Source organism: Chaetodon auriga, chromosome 12 (genome assembly GCF_051107435.1).
Source record: "Chaetodon auriga isolate fChaAug3 chromosome 12, fChaAug3.hap1, whole genome shotgun sequence".
In the NCBI taxonomy this organism is placed as follows: domain Eukaryota; kingdom Metazoa; phylum Chordata; class Actinopteri; order Chaetodontiformes; family Chaetodontidae; genus Chaetodon; species Chaetodon auriga.
In genome coordinates, this window is record NC_135085.1 from 18,855,845 (window position 1) to 18,871,173 (window position 15,329).

The 15,329-nt window shown below is 41.8% G+C and overlaps 2 protein-coding genes across 2 annotated transcripts; both read left to right on the forward strand.

Moving 5' to 3' along the window:
* LOC143329576 (MAM and LDL-receptor class A domain-containing protein 1-like) lies at positions 1 to 8,873 on the forward strand. The gene is made up of 18 exons (XM_076745552.1): positions 1 to 161; positions 293 to 401; positions 1,140 to 1,262; positions 1,429 to 1,528; positions 1,729 to 1,888; positions 2,766 to 2,880; positions 2,996 to 3,139; positions 3,888 to 4,075; positions 4,436 to 4,601; positions 5,496 to 5,714; positions 5,979 to 6,157; positions 6,268 to 6,505; positions 7,369 to 7,528; positions 7,604 to 7,718; positions 7,948 to 8,068; positions 8,256 to 8,352; positions 8,446 to 8,518; positions 8,593 to 8,873. Exons 4-18 carry the CDS (start codon positions 1,437 to 1,439, stop codon positions 8,692 to 8,694), a joined length of 2,169 nt encoding a protein of 722 aa, XP_076601667.1. The 5' UTR covers positions 1 to 161; positions 293 to 401; positions 1,140 to 1,262; positions 1,429 to 1,436; the 3' UTR covers positions 8,695 to 8,873.
* Positions 8,874 to 11,229: 2,356 nt separating this feature from the next.
* Positions 11,230 to 14,461, forward strand: LOC143329668 (uncharacterized). Its single transcript, XM_076745671.1, has 4 exons — positions 11,230 to 11,571; positions 11,664 to 11,711; positions 12,337 to 12,449; positions 13,559 to 14,461. The coding sequence occupies exons 1-4, from the start codon at positions 11,535 to 11,537 to the stop codon at positions 13,688 to 13,690; spliced, it is 330 nt and encodes a 109-aa protein (XP_076601786.1). The 5' UTR covers positions 11,230 to 11,534; the 3' UTR covers positions 13,691 to 14,461.
* Positions 14,462 to 15,329: the final 868 nt, after the last annotated feature.

Consider the following 15,329-nt stretch of genomic DNA (forward strand, 5'->3'; position numbering starts at 1 on the left):
ATGACATCTCTTTCTCCAGGGAGTGTGTCTTTGACCCTGACAACAATGAACTGCCTGACACATCATCATCATCATCCACCTCTGCCCCGCCTACACCCTCCAACACACCCACGGCTCCAACCACGCCCTCCACCTCAACTGCACCAGTTTCCCCCTGTCAGGTAAACGACATGTCTTAACAAGCTCATGGCTGCAAAAGCAATTCTGTGCAACATAGAGTATTCCATGAAACGACCCTGTAAACCTGCTGAAAACAATCCATTGCTACTTTCCTCTTTGTTTGGTGTTGCAGGATAATGAATTTTTCTGTTGGCGGTCAGCCGGAAAAGTGTGCATTGTGGCAGCTTTACAGTGTGATTATCGTCCAGACTGCCCCCAGGGAGAGGACGAGGATGGCTGTGGTGAGCTGCGGGTTGCATTCATGGGTTCCATCTAAAACAGTCTGGAGAGACCTGCAGTGCAAATGCTTTGACATTTCTGTGTTAGCAGTGCACAGCATCTTCCAATAACAATTATATGATTGCACAGGAGCATTCATTAGCAAGATACTAAATGCTGAAGCAGGGTGTTGACTGTCTGTTATGTTGGAGAGAAAGAGATAAGTTGAACATGAGGGGCAAAATGACATCAAACTAGTCATGTGATCATTGATTGAGAAAGACGTTTTGTGCCAGATAGTGTGAACAGAAAATAATTATACAGCTTTCTGACCTTTGACATGTTGACTTATTATGTAAAACAGTGGCTGTGGGGTGGAATGAGTGTCATGCAGTACCCCGTGATGAGGACAGTATTTATCTGCTGTGATGAGGCACAGCGCAGTGCTGACCTCAAAGCATCACATTGTTTTACAGTGCAATGAGCAGCATCAGAGTACAGGGATATCTCTGCAGTGAAGTACAGACATGATGGTGGATTGCACAATGCTGCTCAACTTCAGTTTGTACAAATATTACTGCTGTGTTAGATAACTGTTAAATTTCAGGTTCACCCTCAGAGAGGTCAAATTGAATTCAAAGTTCATTCGTTCACTTGAAAATGTCACAACACTTTTCGCAAAAACATGTGATACACATGAACCAGTATTCACCTCCCTTTTTTCCCAGCTGTGTTACCCACGCGTTGCCTTAAACTTTCAGGTCCGTGCACATTTGAGAGTAGCCAGTGTCAGTGGACTGACACCAGCGATGGACAGAGCAGGTGGCAGAGACAGAAAGCCAGTAACAACACCGAGCCGCCCACTGATCACACTACACACACAGGTGACTTTAATGGCTTTTCACTGATGGAGTGGTTTATTGATTTTATGGACTCCCAGAATTCAAGAGACGGCATGACCCCAAAATCATCCCAACTACACTCTTCTCTCAGCAGTTGAATCAGCATGTTTAAGAGTTGTTGATTTAGCTTGTTTTCCTTTGTTCTCAGGCTACTACATGAGGGTGAACTTCAGTCAGGGGTCCACACAAAGTGAGGCCCGACTCCAGAGTCCCCCTCTGTCCCCTTCATCCCCTTACTGCCAGATTCTGTAAGTGATAACCATGACGCTGATGCCCACACTTCTCCCATTATCGTCCTGAATCTCTGTCAAATATCTGTTTTGATACAGAGTTGAATATTTAAGATATGAATTGCTCAATGCTCCGTGCCGCCTCCGTCTTTGTACCATGCAACTCTCTTCCCAATCCAACACTCTCCCCTTCTTCCTTCCTTCTGTCCTCAATGCAGGTTTCACTTCCACATCAGTGCAGAGAGTGCTGGGTCACTCAGAGTGCTTATGCAGCAAGCTGAGGGGAGTGAAGCAATCCTGTGGTCACGCAGTCACAACACTGTCTCCCATTGGACCCCAGAGCATCTGCCTATAGGCCTGCACCATCAGCCTTATAAGGTGTATGCTCGAGCAGTTGAACAAATACATTTTAATCCTACTGGAAGGGACCTACAGTACACTGACTGACTAAATGAGTATAGAAACATTATGACAGAAGCTTCCATAGAGAGCAAGAGGGTTCACTGTGTGGTTCTGTTATATAACAATGACGTGGTTTTCACAGCACCAGAACTGGGTTGCACCAGCTGTGCCTAAGTTCAGACGTAACCTAGTTTGCATTTCATGCCTAACTTTGGACAGACTTTACATACTACTAACAGGTTAAAGGTTGCACCAGCTGAAATAGTTCCAGCATAGGCATAAGTTACAAGGAGAGCAAGTTCTCTTTTGCAGTCACTCCCTGATAACAACACATAAAACATACATCTAAAAATGACTGTACATACTAAACAATTAAAACTAAATTACAATACATATAAAGCAGCAAAGGTACATGAAAGACACATCAAAATTCACAATAGGCCAAGGACAACATGAGAGATAACATCAATTAAAAAAGCACATACATTCACACACCACCCTGTCTATCAAAAGAGATTTAAACTGATCAGTGCTGACATGGTGATCCAGGACAAAACGGTCTTGGGACCGAGTGTAGTGCAAACTTGATTTATGCTTCAGAAGACATGAGAGATACTCAGGCCGTTTGCCAAGAAGTGCTTTATAGATAAACAGAATGCAGTGCTGCTCTCTGAGTCAGAAAAGTGACTGGACAACTTGCTTTCTGCAGTTTTGACTAATACAAGTCTGTGCAGCACAAAACAGTTCAAGGGCACTGCAAACTTCACCAAACGCTGAACATTATAACCTTCATCAAGGTAGAGTTTAGACACGAATCCTTCAAAAGCATCAATGCAATCATTTCTGTTCTTAGGTTTGGTTCAGTGGTTTGAGTAAAGGGACTCAGATGGACGCCGCTGCTGCAGATGACGTTGTTGCTGTGGATGATATCTCTTTTCTGAACTGTGAAAATTCCTATCAACCACCAGGTAAATATGTTTTCATCAATGTGACGTGTGAATATTGTCTGCTTTCTTAAAACCTCCAGCAGAGAGTGTTTGGGAGGAGACTTGGCTAATTATGAAATTGTTTTTCCCTCCTCAGCTCTGTCTGCCTGTGACTGCTCTTTTGAAGAGCCTCTGTGTGTTTGGGTGCAAGGGGCTGAAGATGAGTTGGACTGGCTCAGCAGGTCTGGTCCCACTGAAACCCCCAACACCGGACCTGCAGGAGACCACACCACCAGCAAAGGTCACTTTCATTCTAGACTATCCTGTAATGAAAGTATAATGTTGTGGACTTATGAATGACATTTAATACTGAAAGTATGTGAGTGTATGTGTTGAGAATTTTCCTTAAAAGCAAGCTTTTTGTAACTTGAACAGCTGTGGCCACACAAGTGACCACAAATGACCATTACTGGAAAATTACTGTCACAATAGCACAAGTAGAGAAGAGCCATAAAGACAGAAAACTGACTCAGTCAAAATGTCATACCAGACCAAGTAAGGCCTTGGCAGTGACACTCCTGAGGACGCTGAGCTGAACATTTAATTTCTTATGGATTGACCTTCTTCTGTCTACACTTTAAAGTTACACAGTCTCACTGTAAATTGATAATGTGAAGTTATTACAAACATCAGCCACACTTTGACAATAAAACATAATTACTTAACAATCAGTAACAGCCTGGGGGCAGGGGCACCCCAGGGGGTCACAAGGTTAATCAAAGGAGCCCTTACGAGGGTCAGAAACACAAAATTATCTCTACAATTATCTTCAAAATGTTACTTTCCCTCTTTTCTTTTTCTGTGAAACACTGCAGCCTCACCTCTTCAGGCCTCTAAAAAGTGTACAAATGAAAATCCCTCTTTGCCTGAACTCCTCACAGCTCATTGACAGAAGCAGTCTGTGGCAAAGAGTTACAAGAGCTCATTTCTTTGTGTTAAGGGGTGAAACTCCAGAAAGGTTTAAAACTACTGTTTTTGTTGTTTCACAGGGAATTACCTTTACATCAAGAGCTCCCCGCCAAGCCTAAAGGGAAATATGGCCCAGTTGAAGTCCCCACTGCTGCCATCTGCTGGTGAAAAGGGATACTGCTTCACATTTTGGCACCACATGTTTGGAGCCACTGTGGGCTCTTTGAGGATGATTCTGCAAACAGCTGATCCCTTGACGAAAACACTGGTAAAACATGCATGAAACAGATCAATTTATTGTTTGTTTCACTCAGCAGAGAACGGAGGTTAGAGAAGGACACATTTTTTCATGAATAATTGGGTTTGACTCTGGATACATTACTTCCCTTTACTACAGTGTTAGAAAAACGGCTTTGAGGTTGATTGAGAAATATTTCTGATGGTTCCCACTGGGTTTTCTCTCTGTTATTATACTTTTCGCATAGTTGTGAAATGCCGATTGCAAAATAACATCAATGCATTGTAGACCAAGTGCAAGCTGCACAGTTTCAGCGCATACCACTGTGTTGCAAAAACATCCTCACATCCTCATTGTGACAAGTGAATCAGCCTCCTGTCTTTCCTGTAGGTGTGGCAAAAATCGGGAAATCAAGGGGATGAGTGGCAGCTGGTGCAGATCCATGTGACCTCGCAGAAAGTCCACCAAGTGATTCTGGAGGCTACAGTGGGAGGAGAGGCAGGAGACATAGCCATCGATGACATCTCCCTCACCAGTGGACCATGTCCTGCCTCTGGTAATAAGACTGAAACTGGAGAAAATCAGAAAAAAGTGTGTGTTTAACTTGTCAGCTCAGTTGACTGGACGGTAGTTTTAGAGTTTGTTGACTGTGTTGCAGTGATTCAGTATGTAGTCATTTTGCAAGTAAAAGACTGACCAGAAGGAGAGAGAGTCATGGCACATTTTCAACAACTACTGTCTCTCACCAGTGAATCACATCCTCTCAACCACATCTTCCTCCTTTAGAGTAAATCTCAGGTGGTATGGATGTCTTAATACATGTAGGCCCACATTTAAACCTACAACCTGTTCAGGTTTGACCTCACTGTGGAATTTAAATAATGTCCTTCATTGTGTTTTTCTTATTGTTAACAATCCCACAAAGAGTCCAAAACCACTAGTGAATTGATCACAGTGACACAAGTGTTGTTGGTGAAGGCAAAGCCGATGCACGTTAATCCTCTGTGCTATAGATCGTCGTTGTTGTCCAAAACAAATCAATAATACACACTGTTGAACTGGGAGACATATTCCCTCATTATGAAGAACACTGCTGCTGTAAATACTCCCCAGTGCACCAAATCTGCAGCTGAAAATAGTCCTGAATAAATGCACAATTTCCTCCTGTTTGAGTAACGTTTGCTTTCTTAGATTTACGCCTTCAGTGAGAACAAATGCGCTCGGTGATGAGAGTCAGACAGGCTGAGGAAGACCTGTTGGTTTTGGCTTTTTCATGGGATTTGTTGGTAATTAGAAAAATGAAGAATAATCAATTAAAAGAAAATAACAAAAACGCATAGAGGATTCAGGCTGCTTTAGCAACATTGAGTGCTAAACTTTGAGTTACCATTTTCATTCTTTGCTAAATGTAGACATACTTTTTTAATGATTTCAACACATTGTGTTGCAGACTTGTGTGACTTTGAGGAGGGCAGCTGTAACTGGGAGCAGCAGACCACCGACGACTTCGACTGGGTCAGACAGTCGGGCTCCACCCTCAACCCCAACACCGGGCCAGACAGCGACCACACCACCAACACAGCCACGGGTCATTACTACTGCCTGTCCTCCTCTGCTGCTGACCGCACCGGCCAGACCGCTCGGATGTCTTCACCGCTGTACCCTGCAGGTGAGGCAGAGATCTACAAGCTGTGTATTATGCTGCCATAGATTGACTCTGATATGCTTCTACTGCACTCTTGTCTGCAAGAGTATGTAAGTATAATCAGGAAAATGTACATAAAGTATTTAAGGTAAAAGTACCAAAGACAGAAAAATGACTTAAACAATACATTTTTGTAAATATATATCAAGTTGCTGCCGTGTTGCAGGATATTCCCTCTGATACATCAGTCATGGAGTCACATTTGATGTACTTTTCCTTGCTGTTCAGGCAAAGGAGCTTGCATGCAGCTGTGGTACCACATGTATGGCAAAGACGTGGGGATGCTGAACGTTTACCAGCAGAGTGAAGACGGGAAGGAAACTCTGATTTTCTCTCAGATGGGAGATCAGGGCCGGCTGTGGAGGTTCGCTCAGGCTTCACTTGTGCCCCGGGTTCAGCCTTACAGGGTGAGTCGTGAGGGTCCTCCCCAGCAGCCAGAGTCGCTCTGGAGGTCAATCAGAATGTCATTTACATAGAAAGATAAGACTAGAATGAGACTACACACTTTGTGTTTCAGGTCGTGGTGGAGGGTGTGAAGTCTGGCCCCACCCAGGAAGGAGACATGGCTTTTGATGATGTTCATCTGGCTGACGCTCAGTGTCCTCCTCCTGGACACTGTGACTTTGAGAGCAACATGTGTAGTTGGAGCAACCTAGGAGGAGAAGTGGACCAGGAGGACTGGCTCCGCGGTAGAGGAGCCTCACCAAACCCCAACACCGGACCCAGTGTGGACCACACCACCAACTCAGCACACGGTAATCATACAGATGTGTAAGTCTGTGATTCCTGCTTTGAGCAGGATGGACGTCAGTGGGATCAAATGTAATTTATGGAAATCTGCAGGAACTAAAAGTAACAAAGAGTTTCCCAGCAGCTGTATTACAGTGTAGATGTGTATTATTCACCAAAATACAGTTCTGTTCGGGGATGCGTACCCACCTGCCTGTCTCTACCTATGTACCTGCCTACCTGTGCACTCACTGTGCATGACTGGAGTCTCCCCCAAGGCTAAGCAGATACATTGCTAAAGCTGTAGTGAGCTAGTCGTATAAGTGTAGCAGAGAAAGTGCAGCCAAAATTTCTCTCTGCTAACATGCTAGCTTGCCAGCTGTGAGTACTAACAGCCATGTTTGTTTTTTTCATTAAGATAATGTGAGGTGTTTTCCTACATTTGACATGAGGTAGTTGAGGTATTCAGTTTTCAGTATTTTTGCTTTTAAGAACATTTTCCTGATTATACTTAAATACTTTTGTTCAAGTGCAGGGCTTTTACTTGTACCAGAGTGTTTTCACATGTGGTATGAGTACTTTTACTTAATTAAAGTATCTGAGTACTTCCTCCACCACTGCAGCTGTGACAGATCTCAGCTCATCAGGCAGTTTGATCCAGACCAAGGCATCAAAAATAACCCTCACCAGATCTGAATCTTATGTTGGGTGCAGTTAAAACCACCAGCACCACCAACTCTGACCAAGTTTGTACATCGTAGGTTAGAAAAGTACAAGACACCAGCTGCACACATCTGTTTGAAGTGAGGTTGAGTATATCAAGTCATGACCTGAATATGAAAGTTCTTTCTCTCATTATTCATGCGTGATCTTGCCATGTTTCCACCAGGTTACTATCTGTATGTGGACAGCTCCGTGGGTGAGTCAGGAGACTCGTCCTTCCTGATCAGTGATGTGTTCCAGCCGTCCACTAGAGGTCACTGTCTGACATTCTGGTACCACATGTACGGCAGCCACGTCGGGGCTCTCAGAGTTTATGTGAACGACAGGTAACTAACCACTAATGTCTGAACAGGAACAGCAATATTAAATATGAACCGCGCTCTGATAACACTGTCTCATAGAAAAATGCATTCTGGTGGCAACGAGGAGGGGACTCTGAAGTGGGTTGAGACGGGAAACAAGGGAGACAAGTGGCAGGAGGCCACTGTGCCCGTTCAGCATAACGAATCCTTCTGGGTAATAATGAGCTTATGAAAGATTTCATTAGAACAAGCTTTTCACACCCTGGACCTTTCTGGTACAATATGAGAAAATACAAATTCAGACAACAGCCACATAAAGTTAATTTAGAGCACGTGTCATTCACATAAAAGGCAACATGTTAGAGTGTATAAATACCTTTTATTAACACATTAACCAGGAACAGCTGTGGTTACTGAATCTGAACTCTCTTTTTTTGTCACAGTTTGTGTTTGTGTATCAGAGGGGGGTGAATACAGGTGGCGACGTTGCTCTTGATGATATCACCATCCTCCCCGGCAGCTGCTACTCAGAGCCCCCCATTAACCCCCCTGGTGATCATAACGGTAACCTGAAGCCTCCTTCAGCCGAGCCGACAGTTATTCTTTTGTGTAGTGATAACTTCCATTTGGTCCAAATATTCGTTCTTTTTAAGCTTCAGTGTAAGTAAGATGTGTTTGCACTATGAGAGGCATGTTGCAAATGAGTTGACGTCACATGGTGTGCTCTCGTCATGTTTCTTTGTCTCTGTAGACATGATGTCTGTAGGTCTGGCAGTTGCCCTGACTCTGCTGGCTGGAGTCATCATCTCCATCTTCCTCTTTCTGCTGAACAGGAGGCGTAGTACAATGTACACATTTGTTTAAATACCAAAAATAATTGAGATAATGTACATAAGAACACTGACTAAAGCTGATTGAGGTTGTCTGCCTGTGTGTCTCAGGACTCCGCAGACAACTTTAAACGACGGCGCAGTTGACCAGAACTCTGGGCTTGACCTCTTCGACAGAGTAGCTGTAAGTAACCAGGATTTCTTGTCTTGTCCAACCTTCACACCGTACAGGTGACGAGAATATTTGTTTCCTCCCAGGGCACCTCATGTGGAACTGAGTCTCACTTTTCCTTCTTCAATGGTCTGTATGATCCGTCGCAGCATGACACTGACACTGCCGTGGCCTCAACTGAAGCGTAGTCCGGATTAATAACCACAGCCAAATTCTAAATCATGCCTGTGTTCTTGGATGCATTTGATTTCCGTTTAGACGGTTATTTAGATGATGAAATGATGACGACTCTGCAGTAACTTGTTTTATGTTGTTAGTGATGTGTAAAAAGCAGAACCAGATCTCCATTTGCTGATTGTAGTCTCCATTTTAGATGCCAGATTCTGAGTAAATTATTATTATTTTTTTTCCAGTTTTCAGTGTTTGTTTTAAGAAACTGTTCATTGTAAAGATGGCAGTTTTTTTCTGTTGTATGTTTTGACAGAGTTAAGATTGAAAGTGCTTTGTCATGCATAATATACATTTATGCCAGGCCAGGATGTATAAAACTTTTTTAAAATGTCTTTAAGAACACCATTTTAAATGTTAACTGTTGAGACCCTATAAAATGATTCAAGGACTTTTACATGTAATGGAGTATTTTTACATTGTGGTATTGTTACACTTGCTTAAGGAAAGGATTGGAGTACTTCTTGTACCAGTGGAAGGCACGTTAACACAGGAACGACACTGAACACGTGAAGCCATCTTAACGACAGCGACTAGTCTCAGAGCAGACTTTTGGCCTCTCATCCAAAAGGCTTGTTCAGTTCTGACTGACTGGTGGGCAGTCCCAGACATTTGTCCTCTTGCAGGATCACAGCTCCGCCCAGCATCATGCGAGTCGTTGGGGTCACATGAGTCATGGTGTTCATGGCCCAGTAGGTGTTGATGGGTGAGAGTGGGTGGGTTGTTGACCCACCTGCCCATCATGTGTGTCAATAGGGTCGTGTAAGTCCTGGTGTGAATGGCTGTTAAGCTGCTTGGGGAGAGATCTTAGGATTGCATTGTAAGTGGCTAAGTAAAAACACTTCATTACAAGTAAAAGTAACTATCAAACATAAAAGTACTCAGTGGCCCCCTGCAACTGTTATACTACTGCAGGATTAGATTATTATAACTCGTGCATTCTTGTGTAAGCAGTGTTTTACTGTTGTAGTTGGCTGAGGTGGAGCTACTGTTAAAAAAATTTTTATGACACTAATTATTAACATTCTGGATTAGTCTGCTGAATTTTTTTGATTGATAATTTGAGTGTTTGGTTTGTAAAACTGCAGAAAGTGTTAAGAAATGCCCATCACTGTAACCCAGAGCACAAAGCGACAACTTCACGCTGTTTGTTTCGTGCAACTATGGAGTGAAACTCTACTTTAAATAATAACCACAAAGAAAAGGAAACAAATCCTCACATTCGATAAGTTGGAACGATGGAAAGTTTGCAGTTTTTTGCATGTAAAACGACAATAAACTCTCAAATTTCTGGCAGTTGACTAGTTGATTAAGCAACTAATCATTTCAGGGCTAATTGTAATATAGTTGTGCATAGTTTTTAGCAAAGCATCATATTTAATAAGCACTTCATATGTTTTGCATGTAAAGTCTTATTTTTGTAAATTAATTAAAAGGTACGATGTTTCACTCTGAAATGTAGTTCAGTGAAAGTATAAAGTGCCATAAAATGATAATACGCAAATCCAAAGCTTCAAATGTGTACAGTTCTTGTGTAAAAGAGTTTAACATGATTTTTGATGCAGTTCATTGATTTAGTAATACTTAAGAAATGATGTCGTCTCTCTTATATCTCTCCTTCTCTAGACCCTGTTGTCACACCTGTTGGCAAGCCTTGTTCGTCTACTTTCTATAATGTTAATGGAAGTTTTTCCTCTACTTAATGTAACTTGCTATTGGAATAGATTTGTGAACAATATTTGTTAGAAAAAGCAAAAAACCTTTTTTGGCTTCACGTATTACAGCGACTCAAATGCAGATTTTTATTTTCCAGCCAATCTGTATATCCTAAAATGTATGTGTATTTTGCAAAATACACAAAATCAGCTGTATTACAACGGTATGTGTGCACACAGTTGCTCTTTATGTACTAGTAGATTTAAAGTCAACAGAGTTGATCAAAGGTAGGTAAAAATAAACACAGAACTATTATGTACAAAAAAATAGGCAAATATAAAAAGCAACAATGACCCACAATGTACACTGTCAGTATACAAAGTAATCAGTCTATTAAGAGCCTCTAAGTCAGGTGTTTATGCTGTAAGTCCAAATTCTCCAATGACAATGTCTGCTTTTTTAAATTATATGCATAAATGAAATGTATTGTTGTTATTTTCAGAACATGTCTGACAACCACACATCACAGACGATAAACAAGAGCGGTTTTGTTTAGCTACGTCACTGCCTGCAGTGGGAGCGGACGGAACCATGTGCGCCTTGTGGAGGGGGGTGGGGGCCCTCGGAGGCTGCGTTGATGTTTTAGATACAAGAAGTATTCTGTCAAACCATCTACATAGCCGATAGTATTATAAAAAATGGAAATGCTAATAGTGTGAAATTTCAAAATTCTCGATAAAGCAAACTTCTAATTCATACTTTTGAGTCCCCTCCCCGCTCTGGTAACTTAGTTCCACGACTCCTCTCCATTCAATACCCCTTACCGTTTTGTCTATTTTAGTTGCATTGGCCGCAAAGAAAAACTATTTTTCATTTCTCACTCACGTTTTCCACATTTAAACAAGCACCCACACGCTCATACACAACCACACAAGCAAACAAAAGACAGACATGGCTTTCAGCTCGACAAGCCCTCTCTGCCATGTGAGACATGTTCCTCTCATAGCGAGCCAATCACGTCGCATGTCGCCAATCACGCAAGCACACAGAGCGCTCGTGCCACAGGAAGCGTGTGAAAGAGAGAAAAAAAAAGAAATAAAAAAAAAAGGGAGCGTGTGAGAGAGAAGACTGCTTGGAAAGAACAATGGGAGTCGAAGTCGAGACCTTAAGGCCCGGAGATGGTACGGTTTTTATCATTCAGGTGACTTGTTAAGTTTATAATATTGCATTTTAAAGGTTTATTCGTTTATAACCAACGTGTTTCCCTTTTCAGGAAAGACATTTCCGGCGAAAGGACAGAATGTTACCGTGCACTACGTTGGTAAGGCATTTCTTTGCTGACTGGTCAAAGGTTACGATTTTTAATTCATCCACTTCCATTGAACCTAAAATGTCAAAGACTCCTCGCTCAAACACAAAGTCGTGGTCGATTTTGATTTGCATATAAATAAAATTGTGTAGTTTCTCATTAGGGGAATAGCGCATTCGCTTTCGAACGCGAGAGTATGGATGCGGTGCCGTTAAGATATGTAGTACGGCTATCTTACTTTAGCACAAAGACGGGAAACGGAGAAAACGGCTAATCTAACCATCCAAACTGAACAAAACCTGATTACCGGCACCCCAATGCTCACCAATTAAGACGTTATGTCGCGATTGTTTGATCCTTTCAAAAACAAATCGCGATGCTAGTGGTTTTCTCTGATATCTCTTCTTTGTGCTAAGCTAAGTCAAGCTAACCGTTGTATAGCTATAACGTTTGCTCGGCACTCAGCGGATAGCCGTCGAGGCGGCATCGTGTTACTGCCAAATTGTGAGCACTGGCTAACATATATAGCACCCGTTCACACTGTGTTAAAGTGCTACAAAAACACACTTAGCACTTGTAGGAAAATGATGTGGTCAAGGGTCGCTAACACGATTTTGTTTGTGTTGTTGTTGAACAGGCACGCTGACCAATGGAAAACCGTTCGACTCCTCCAGGAAACGGGGAGAGCCCTTCAATTTCAAGATTGGAGCCGGCCAAGTCATTCGTGCTTGGGATGAAGGTGTAGCTCAGGTACGGGGAGGAACTCTGACTCGATTTGACACATCAAGAGGCGTTTCCTCATCTTGGGGTTTAGTAATCAGCCTGTGAAACAGGGCTGGACAAGGTGGCTGTTTTTATTTACTTAATTTGGCATGATTCACCGTTTTAGGCAAAATGTGTCTGGGCTAAAATGCTATTGAGTGTTGCTGTTAAGTCTCGTGCTTTTAGGTCTTCATGTGCGAAACAATTGAGCTAGGATGATTAAATGCTGCCCCACCTGCAAGGCCATCATGGCTGTGCATGTTAAAAAATACACGTTACCCCTGCACAGCTTTGGACTGTCAGTAACACAGCACATTTTTACATATTTCTATATTTTTATACAGAGCTGCAGTGATTTATCGATTAGTTGTCAGATGTAAGATTAACAGCTAACTACTTTGATAATCATTAAATCAGTTTCATTGAGGGAAAAAAAAGTCAGAATTTGTTGATTCCAGCTTCTTAAATGTGAATTTTCCTGGATTCTTCACTCCTCTATAACATTAAACTGAATATCTTAAGGTTGTGGACAAACACTGATCCGTATTTTCTGAACTTTTTATTAACCAAACAAATAAATTTCAAGAAAAGTTGGAGCCCTAGCGCAGATGGAGCAGAATAATCAGCCCTTTCATTGATCTGCTGTTGGTGTGTTCCTGACATCAGCCTGATGACTGCAGACAGCTGGCAGTGCTCACGTCATTGGGAAACAGTGTTACAGTGCTGGTAGCTAGCAGCTGATACAATCATGTATAAATTATCATTTCCTTGACTTTCATTGCCCAGCTCTACTGTGAAAACAGTTGTGTAATGTTTTCTGTGGCTCTGTGGGAGCTTTCCAAAGTCTGGACAAATATCCCCTGATGATGTCAACAGGCTTATCTCAGCTTGGTCTGAGCTGAAATTTGTATGCTATGTACCTGTTCTCAGAACTAAACATTGGGACATCTCAGCTTGCTTTTCTTTTTCTTCTTTTTCTTTCAGTACACCATGACTTGAAATCACTGGAGTACTCCTTTAACAGCAGTGCAAACACACACACCAGCCAGTCAGTACAAAAAAACATATTTTTAACTCATTCTTCACCTCCTCCACAGATGAGCGTTGGTGAGTTGGCCAAGTTGACCTGCTCGCCGGACTACGCCTACGGCAGTAAAGGATTCCCACCCATCATCCCAGCAAACTCCACTCTCATCTTTGAAGTGGAGCTGTTGAGTATTTTAAGTTGAGGGTTGTTCTTCAGAGTTTCTTATTCCACCCACATCTCTGACACAAATAACTGTTTAATTAAAGGTGCTGTCTGTAGCATTTATAAACACCATTAAATGACTGTAGGAAGGTTTCCGATGTCTTGATACGACTGAGACGAACACACGAGGCCATACTAATGCCAGTGGTATTGTCGGTGTTAAGATAACATCTTGATTCAAAAAACAAAATCCTTAAATCATCTTGGATTCATGCGGCCTATATTCTTACATTTGTATGATGAATCTTGGACTCTTTTTTTTAGAATTGCCACCAAATCCAAACCAGTGGCACTAAATCTGCAAGCAGCTAATTTTGTCCATCAATGTGTATCCTGGTCTCTCAAGAGTAGAGGTAATGATTCTAAATGTCTAAATGCATGCGAAACACCTTTTAATGAAGCGCTTATTTGTGTTTTCTTGGCTAAATGGATCCCTTCAGTGGGTGCATTGAGTTGACAGCTTGAAACTTTGACACAACCTTAAAACACTTCATATCTTTGGGAACAATAATGTCTTATGATTTAATTTTCATCCCTGCTCGTGTTGCCATTTATCGTGTGAGGAACAGATATTTAATCCCATCCATTTATACTCTGTCTTTTGTCACAATGAGTTAAGGACCTCAGGTGTCCTTGCTTTATGGCCTTGTGCTTCACGGATTGGTAATGTTTTATTTCATACATTTACATCCTTTTGGAATTGTCTTACCCGTGCGTATTGCATTCTTGCATTAAAAGAAAGTATACAATATTTATGCGTTGTTCATTGTCATGATTCAGATTTATGAACAAGTAGTTGTGATGACAGACAGACATGTAGATTCACCCTGAACAAATGTCTGTAAACACGATTCTTCCTCAGGACTTTCACGTTTGGTTATCTTTACAATAATCAAACTTCTCTCTTTCCAGGCAGTGCTACAGGCTTGTAAGGCATGAATGCGTCTAAACAAAACCTTTAAAGTGTTTTGGTTTGTTATGATCGTGGCAGAGTAGCCGGTTCATGATTTTCACTATTTGCCGTGGAGAGACCACCATGCCTGCCTCAGTATTGTTTTCATGTACACAGTGTTGTCAAACTGGATCCTGCTCGGAGTCATCTGCACCAGTTAAAGATGACACTCAAGTACAGGTCCTGCATCCAAAACGTTACTCAATTAAAAGCACAGAAGTGTTAACAACATACGGACTTATTTAAAGTTCAGGCACTCAATGCAGAGATATGGCCGCTTTGACTGTTAAATCATTAGATTGTTGTTACTCATCACTAATCAGCATTTTACAGTTGCAGCTGCTTGAGATGGAGGTAAATGCATTTAATGATTGATTTCCTTTTGGATTAATCTCCTGAATGTTTTGTCGATTGACTATGTAACATTTTCAAGGCAAGATTGTAACTGAGTATATTTACAGTGTGGTGTTCGTACAATTACCTAGAACCCTAAGTAATATCGTCATAATGCTTGTGTTGTCCAGGCAGTTTTCCAAACTTCAGAATCATTAAAAATCGATTCAAACAAATAATTTAAAGAAAAAGCAGCAAATCCCCAAATTTCAGAAACTAGAACCATAAACCAAACCAAACCATAAAAATTTTGCTTTGTTTTGCATAAATGACA